The 9,089-nt window shown below is 41.4% G+C and overlaps 1 protein-coding gene across 8 annotated transcripts; it reads right to left on the reverse strand.

Moving 5' to 3' along the window:
* Window positions 1-2,045: 2,045 nt before the first annotated feature.
* Window positions 2,046-8,289, reverse strand: LOC119276010. 8 transcript variants are annotated; one of them, XR_005136192.1, is made up of 8 exons: window positions 7,630-8,289; window positions 7,228-7,512; window positions 5,117-6,359; window positions 4,636-4,741; window positions 3,199-3,886; window positions 2,945-3,036; window positions 2,455-2,537; window positions 2,046-2,330 (listed from the first exon to the last, which is right to left on the reverse strand). XR_005136192.1 is itself a non-coding variant. In XM_037556961.1 (7 exons), exons 3-7 carry the CDS (start codon window positions 5,255-5,257, stop codon window positions 2,958-2,960), a joined length of 402 nt encoding a protein of 133 aa, XP_037412858.1. In that variant the 5' UTR covers window positions 5,258-6,359; window positions 7,228-7,512; window positions 7,630-8,289; the 3' UTR covers window positions 2,131-2,957. The 8 variants fall into 8 exon arrangements, 2 of the variants coding, with proteins under 2 accessions (XP_037412858.1, XP_037412857.1); XR_005136191.1 differs by having other exon boundaries at window positions 2,455-2,568; XR_005136188.1 differs by having other exon boundaries at window positions 2,455-3,036.
* Window positions 8,290-9,089: the final 800 nt, after the last annotated feature.

The following is a 9,089-nucleotide window of genomic DNA, read 5'->3' on the forward strand; positions in this document are numbered from 1 at the left end:
TCGCGATTTCTGCCCTGATTTTCGTTTTAGTTTATCTTTTCGCTCGTTTATCGGAATCAGGCGATTCAAGCGCCCAGATCTTTGACTTGAAGCCCTCTTTCTGTTTAACCCACATGAACAAGATTTTGGTACTGTACAATTTAACTTTAGTCCATATTAGTAAACGAATCTTGTTTCTTTCGCAGTTTGAGTTTCGTTGCTTCGTTTGATTTGATTCTTTTTGCAAACCGGAGTTCTTAAGTTGAACTTTCTGGTTATATCTCTTATTTTAGTTTTACCTGTGCTTCTAGTTGAGTGCTTATTGTATGCTTTGTTTGTTTGCGATAGAGTACCCGGAGTGCGAAGCGTGCTACTACGAGTCTCTAGGTTTCACGGATCATCAGCAAGGCAAGTAACACTTTGATCATACCTCTTTACTACCCAATTTTATTGCATTAGATCAATACTCAAACAATTGCATGGTTAGGATTTGATTAACATGTGGGTTTTGGGAAGTAGATGATGAGGTAGATCCTATTTCCCTGTTTATTATCAAACCTTTAGGAGTTACTTCTACGTTATGCTTATTCTTCTATGCTATGCTCGTAGACGTGGATTGGTTCAAGTGATTCATGACAGATGTGAGAGTTATTATTAATGGTTAACTTAAGGTGGCTACTTTAATATACATCTGGGTGGATTGCTTGAGGCACCCTGGAGTACCTAGTGGTTGTCAGGGCACCTGGAGAATCCAGTGTTGTCCTAGGATATCCCGGAGTACCCATGTGATCATCCTACGGTCCGCCACCCAGGCTCAAAGGGATCATAAGATTATTCATGCTAGAAACTTCCATGTGCAGCCACAAGCTATTATGGGCTCTAGCATAGTTGAGTATGTTGCAAGACCTCTTTCAGTGGTGGGCTAGCAGATGTAGGGGAAAGTAGGTGTAACTGTCCACCCAGAGTAAACAGTTATTGTTTCAGAAAGACTGTGTCTCGATTCTCCGACCATGGATGTATTCGAGTCTTGTAGGGAAAAGTGCGCAAACGTCTGCAAAGTGTACAAACTAATCATGGTTAGCCGTGTCCCGGGTTATGGACGTTTTGAGTATCTAGTTCTTGGATTACCATGTTGATCTCATCACTCTAAATTTAATTTGATTTGGTTAATGATGATGCTTAATTGAGATTGAGTTGGAGGAACCTTCTCAATGTTTAACAACCACCATGATAGTTAAATAAAATTTATTCCTTTGTTGTAGGGAAAAATTGGCTTTATGCAAAATTGTAACCATAGAGCTTTCCACCAGCCATATATGCATGTAGTGATAGTATTTATTATGTTTACTAGTTAACCCGTTGCGCCAAATGGCGCAGAGACCTGCTGAAGACATGTTGTCGATGAAAATAGTTTCATGCTGCAAGAACCTTCAACTAAATCATGCTATTTTTTAAACATGTTTATTACGTTGTTAAATAATAGTCCGGGAAAAAGGGAACTTTGCATAATATGAATATGTTCAGTTTGAAAATATGGGCACTGTGATGAGAGAGCAAAGTTGGCATGGTTGTATTTTTTTTGCAAGTTTGAAAACACGGTTATCATGATGAGAAACCTGGCCATGCATATTTTTCCTGCAAAAAAAGGGAAAAGGATAAGAAACCTAAGGGAAAAAACATGGTTTAGTTGATTTTGTTACCCCAAATGGCGCGGAGGCACGCTAAAACCATGAAAACCATATCCATGGTTTAATCCCCTCTAATAGGAAACACGGTGGAATATTGTATATAACGATATGAATATACACGGCTTAACTTAAGTATAGAGTCTAATTTAAAACAAAAATACATGTCTTGGTATGAAAAAAATAAGATAGAATTTTATTTCAAAATCTATACAGTGAGTGTTTTGAAAAGGTTGCCTTTCTCGGCAAAAATATGTTTTAGCAACCACTTAGGCGTAAATAGGAAACTTCTCTGATTAAGGACAACACTTGAGATGAACCATCAGATTTACTGGAAAAAGTGTCGTAATCTTGTAACAAAGCAATGCCATATGTATGCACTCTCAAGCAAAAAATATACTGTTGTTTATTTTAAGCATCAGCCATTACGCTTGCTAAAACAATAAATCAAGTACTACCATCGAGATATTGTACAACAAGTCAGAAACATGTTGATCTCCAAAAAGGTTCCATTCCAGTGTAGAAGCATCTGTCGTAGAACAAATGGAAAACTACATCTGCACCTTCCAGCAATGACTACGAAAGCAAGAGCTACAAAAGAAAGGTATAGAGTTCCAGTTCTCAGTGGAGTCCAGTATTGTTGCTACCATTCCAAAGTAGAAGCATCTGCCGTAGAACAAAGCGGAGACATGTAATTCAGAAAAACTACATCAGCCCCTTCTAGGGAAGACAACAAAAGGAAGAGCTGCATAAGAAAGGTATAGAGTTCCAGTTCTATGGAGTACAATACTGTTGCTATCATAGGCTTCCCGCTCCGCACCAAGCATAAGCAGCTCCAAAAAGGTTCCATTCCAGACGGGGCTCAGCATCATTCTGTAAGGTATTTCTCCATCAGTGATGCATCCTGTAGTTTAAAATAAACTCAGGTGAATCTACGACAATATTAAAACTGCCTCATTATTTCATATCCAAGGCAGAAGAACTGGCAGGCTCAAACTATATTCTCTATAGTTATAATATAGGTTATCAAACGGCGAGAAATAGGCAGGCTAACTAATAACTTTGGGAACCAGACATAAAAGACGATTGCTACAAAAATACAGGCCATAGGATTAAAAAGAACTGGCAGGCTCAAACTATATTATGTTTAGTACCCCAGCTCCCATTCCAGCAGTAGAGTTTCTTAACTGCAAGTTTTGTTCTAGTCAGAAATGAATATTTGTTTTGTCTGTACAAACTGAAGGGATGCATATATAGATGGACAGCATAAAAAGCAGCACCACTTGTTCCTGGTCACTCGAGCCTGGACATCCTTATCATCCTTTTCTTCAACAGGAGGCGAAGAAGCATCAGCTTGACCACCAGAGCTCGCCTGGTGCGTCAAAGAAAACCAGTGAAGAGGGAGACATGTGTAAATATGTGGGCATATAGCATAGCCGGCAGGGCACGGCGATTTGGTACAAAAGGAAACACAAACATGAGTGTAATTAAGTAGTTATAAGCATATTATAGTTGTCTATTTCAGAAGACATACCTTGGGGTTGTAGCTTGAAGGAGACCAGTACTGAGCTTCGAAGTAAGGTAGTTAGAAAGAATCTAAATAATATGCTGGCCTGCAGACTTAGTAAATAGCATAGTAGGAATCAAAGAAACCGCAATGTTCTTGAACAGAAAGATCTCCTATAGGCCATCATACATTCATAGTTATTGTCATGAACGAAAAGTCCATATAAACCTTGCAAAATACGCAAGACCTGTAGAGCATCCTGCTCATAGCCATTCATAAAACCACACCAAGCCAAGCTCGGAAAACATCTCTTTGTGGCACTGGAGTAGAACCGTCCCCTGGGAGCTCGAGTTCTACACCAGCAAGAACAGAACCGTCGTCTACAACCTCACACAGACACGAAAGCGACGACAAAGCACACCGAGCTACCTTAGTCTCCAAAACAAGTATAACAACGGAAACAAGTGCATAGATCCTGCTCACACGCATACACGAACTATAAGTAGCAAGAGAACGAACAACACACAATGCCCTGCCGTATCCGAAATATTTAAACGATCAGCATGGCAGACACCATAATAATACTTAAACGATCATGAAGGCAGATAGCATGATATAGAAGATAGTGAAAGTAAAACACACACACATGTAAAAAGGAGAACAACAAACCTTGGCGAGTCGAACGGAGACGTAGCGGCAGAAGAGATCGCACATCCTACAAAACGCACAGAAAACAACCGATAAGAACACAACGATACACATGCAAGCAATAAACATGCATGAGACCATATATGCATTTTGTTATGGAATGGTCTGAATCATAAATACCCTACCAGGAAAGAAACTCACACAATCAGGATTATACACCAAGCGGAAGGACTAAAGGAAAAAATGAAGTCCATAAAAATATTAACACATAAATGTCAATCAGTACTAAGAAAAGGGGTCGGCAATAGATGTACAGCCGAACTGAACTGAATTTTGGGGCTAAATGGCGCGAACACATCTATTTAACTATTGCAGCACTTTGAGTTGAAAACGAAAGGGTGGCTCATTAACTAATTAATGTAGGAAACTACTATCACAATATATCAATCACCATCACCAGGCTCCATATGTATTATTGGTTGGACTATACAAAATGTGAAATATGGTCTTGTCTTTTGTGATTCAACAACTGGGATTCTAGCCATTGTGTGGGAAGAATGATACAATTTTGGAGCATACAGGGCGTCAACATCTCATTCATGCGATCTCATAAGTATTCTCATGTAGGCTCATCTAACAAGAAAATAGATGTAAACTTCTTTAAGGCACAAATATACCTAAACAAAGAAATCTCATACATATATCCATGTAAGAAAAAAAAAGTAGCAGCACCAGATATAGAAGGGTACATGGAGACAGGTTGATATGTAAGGTCAGAATTGGAGAGATGGATGAATCATAAAATATGTATCTTACCAGCTAAATATTCCACGGCCGACCCCGCCTCCTTGTTCCTGCTGCTCCGGCAGGCGAGCCTCCCTCCACGACCGACCCCCTCCCCCAACCCCGCCTCCTTGTCGTACTAAATATTAGAAGACATGTAACAAAGAGAAAAAAGTTATTTTGTTACACCAAATGCGATGTTATTTTGTCGTCGAAAGAGAAAAAAAGATGAACAATTAGAAGACATGTAACAAAGAAAACATATGGTAGAAGAAAAACTGCATTATTACATAAACAGAAAGAAACAAGTCTATGGTATATAATTATTATGATAAACACAACTCTTCATTTAAATAGAGAAGCCATGCATTACTACATGCAATCACACAGTTAGGAAAGAAAATAGGCTAGTCACACTCATGTTAAGTGATCACATGGTATCAATATAGCAGCGATATGTAGAAAGTGTGTCTTAATTATACAAAGTAGATTCAGATACTAATGGTGTACTCACAGCATGGCCATCTGAAGTCCACTCAATGATTTCCCATTTGGTTTTGATGTTCCTAGTTGGATCAAGAGGGTTGTGCTTCTGGAAAGAGATAGGCAAGTATATGTAGTACCTCACATTAATACATGATTTGGTTGCATGCATGTCAACACACACTTTTTCACATCAGCTACCAATTTAAACGAAAATAGCCAAAAAAACTCAGTAGGAAAACTAACAGAATGCAGACCAAGATTTACTTGGTATTAGAAAAAACCATACAGATTCAATCTTTGCTCAATGAAAACTGAGGAAGAACTCTATAACTATCCTAATCTGCACTCATCGTTGCATGATATTAATATTCCTCTTTTACAGAACTAAATTTGGACAACCATGTAAGCTCTAAACATTGTTCTTGATTAAAAGGACAAAAGGATAAACAAATGGAATAAGTCACACATTGTAATTTGGAACAACTGATTCAACTTCTATAATTAGACCCTGCTAACAAATGATTTATTGGATAATTTGGACCGTTGTACAAAATTTAAGAGTGGAACTAATTGTTCAGTTTCTATTTTTTTTTACTTGGCACATCCACTGAATAAGGTGAGTTCATTCTCTGAAGAAAATAAAAAATGCTTGGGAAAATGCTTAGAAACAGTAGTAGCAAGTTAAAGATCAAGTTGGAAGAGTAAGGTCTAAATTGCATCTCCCTTTTTCTAGAAGGCAAAAGATCTTACTGGCCTCGTGACTGAATAAGATGTGTAGATGAAGAAACCATGCACATGAAGCTGCTCAATACAACTTAAATGAATTCACTAACTTGAAGTAACAATGAAGAAAGAAGAAAGGATTCATAAAATGCAGATTCTCTCTTCTTTGAACATATTACATGACTCGACATCGTCTTGCAGGAAAGGAAAAAAGCAAAGAAGAATAAAATAAGAAAAAAGCCATGAACAGAGCATCGAGAATCAGTATAACAATTTCTAAATACAATAATTTAAATATCTTGCAAAATCACAACAAAAAATTAAGTAGTTGTGAACAATTAGAAATGAGCTCAACCGGCATTATAAACCAAACAACACGATGCAGTGAAGTCGAAATTATATCTTAGATAATGAATGAGAAATAATGCAGAAGAAAGAGAGACCATGGGTTCAATAGACAAATTGGGGAATGTAAAACTTGCCTCAGATTCAAATTCCGACTCTTGTTAGCGAGCTGATTTCCAAGTTCGCTTCTCAGCATTGACAGCCTAAGGGACAACAGAACCAGTATTGTTGATGATAATCAAAAAACAAAGACTGTAAAAAGCTTATCCTAAGTTAAGAGGACCAGACATTAGAAAGTGTGTGGATAAACAAAATAGCCACTGAAGGATTCCAGTTTAAATTTATGGCTTGATACAAAAAAAATCTTGAAGGGACAGAATCTGAAGGGGTTATCTGCAGAACCCTTCCTACCAAATGAACTTTCACATCACAAAGCTTTGGCAGATTGATTAGTACCATTTATCTTCAGCACAAGGGTAAGATGTGCTCAACAGTACGATCATAAGCCAAATAGACATCTCTAACAATACAGGAAACATATCACTTGGACGAAACACACTGCCCATCAGCCATCATAAAGGAGAATGTTGATATTCTACTATAAATCAAACTAACCACATCAATCAGGTAGAAAAATATATTTTACCCGAGATAATTAATTATTAACAGACAATGGAAGTTAATGTTATGAAAGTTGTGATTATGCAACAATAATTGCAGCACGTCTTTATGTAGTACCGCACTTTCAATCTTTCACATACATCACCATGGGATGTTGACATAACATGGAGGAAACTTGTCTGCATGTAGAACAAAAGTTCACAGAGAATAATCAAGAAACAAACAGAGGATAGGGATATTTATCTTAACATAAAATGAATATATTTGTTCTATGAACAAATGCTTCCTTTCATTCCTTTTTTTCAAAGCAGGTAGCATGCCATCAGCAGCCCAGCACCGAACAGCCAGCGCACAGTCACAACAATCATGCACGCACCAACAAGCCAGCAAAAAACATAACAGGTGCCCGGACACACACACACACATAACTAAGAGTATTAGATCTCTGACCTCTGATGGGCCGATGAGCCAATGGAAGAAGGGGATGGTGAGGGCGGTGTTGAACACCTAGGCCCAATGCCGGAAGGGAGCATCCAGAGGAGCACCTTACGGACGGCCTCCTGCTGCTGCGTGTGCAAGCACCTCGCATCCCGCCTTCTCTTCATCCTCGCCGGCCAACTCTTCTTCCTTCAGGCGAACTTCTGCATCTTGCGCGCGAACATCCCATGAACACGTGCTCCAGCGGCTTGTCCCTGTAGTCTGTCTTCTCCACCATTGGCCGAGGCCTAATTTGTCCTAGCAAAAGAAATCGCATCATGAGCAAAAGAACGAACTCACAACTAACATTTCAAATCGAGATTTATCCATTAGCAATCCCAAAATATATAAATAAAGGGGATTCTAATTGACCACCTGAGTATTTCGGGCTGGGCCGGAATCCATGGGTAGAGCACCAGATGCAAGTGTCGTCGACCACCCGCTGAGGCCGCCGTCGGCCGCACGACTGCAAGAGCTGCCGTCCGCCGCACCACGAGGAAGAGGTGGAGTGCGGCCTCCGGTGCAACGTGCCCGAACCCCAGCTTCGTTGAAGTTCCCCATCCAAGAGCAGATCGAGCAGCGGCCAACCTCCAGGTCGCGCCCGTCCTCGCCGGCGCAGGCCGACGCCGGTCATTCTCTCTCCCTCCCTCTCATCTTCCTCTCTCTCTCGTAGGGTTCGCACAGGAGGAGGGGAGTGGGGTGTGCACTTTCCCTCGGCGTCATAGATGGAGAAGCCGTCCGCGCCTTGGAACCGAACCCCCAGACCTGGTTCTTGGGGTTCGCAACTCGATGCCGCCACCGGAGCGTCTCCACCACCGCCGCTCCTCTCGCGGTCCGACCGACGCAGAGATCAGGAAGGAGGAGGAAGCTAGAAGAGAGAGATAGGAGGAGGAGGAGACGAGTGGGTGGCTAGAGGAACAAGCTCAGCGGGGAAGGGTGAGATGCGGGGAGGAGTGGAGGAGGGAGGTGTGCCGGGCGCGGCGGTTGCGGGGATTGGGAGAAAGAGGGCCGGTGTTTGACTGACGCGGCGTGGGAAGGGCATGGGACGCACGTCATGCGCGGAGCGCGGGACGATTTTTATCTCCCGCTGGATGACCCGGTCAATATACACGCGGAAGAAAACAAGTCCAGCTACCGTTGTGTGGGACCATCAGCCAACAAGGCCCACCCGTCATAGTTCACGGGGCGGGTTCGTACGCGTCAGTTCATTCCTGTATCTCCCTCTAGACAATTGCAGACGAGCTCGCCCACTCCGCACAACGCGGAAGGCGCGACACGTGCGATGCGACGCGTGTAGAGGGGCGCGTGTACACCCAGAAAAGTTTAACCCAGCCAATTGGATCTAGCCTGAGCCCACACGTCATACACTGTCCAGATTTCACCACATGGTTAAAACGACAGGAGTCAATTCACAGCGTGATCCAACGGACGGCAGGCAAAAAAAGACTCGGTCAACCATGATCTAACGACCAACGAAGGTGCAAATCGGGGGAGCCTCCTCCATGCGAGTTGGCTAGCCTCTTTAATGGTTTAAATTACTCTATGTGTTACATTGTCAGCATATTCCATGTGCTGACCCGTTCCAGGCAGCAACGTTTATGTTGCTGACTTTTCAGACAACGAGTAAGGTGCCATAGGTCGTTGTCTTTCACTCAGTGATGCGGTTGGAGTTGATGGACTCATTTTATCTTCCAAGCCTTCCACTGTTATCGTTTTTAGATGGCCTTAAGCCATATTATTGTAATAAGTTCTCTTTTGAGACATTCGATGTAATAAGTGTGTGATTGCTACTCTATTATAAATCCTCAAGTACTGTGCATGTCAGCATTACCGAT

Source organism: Triticum dicoccoides, chromosome 3B (genome assembly GCF_002162155.2).
Source record: "Triticum dicoccoides isolate Atlit2015 ecotype Zavitan chromosome 3B, WEW_v2.0, whole genome shotgun sequence".
In the NCBI taxonomy this organism is placed as follows: Eukaryota; Viridiplantae; Streptophyta; class Magnoliopsida; order Poales; family Poaceae; genus Triticum; species Triticum dicoccoides.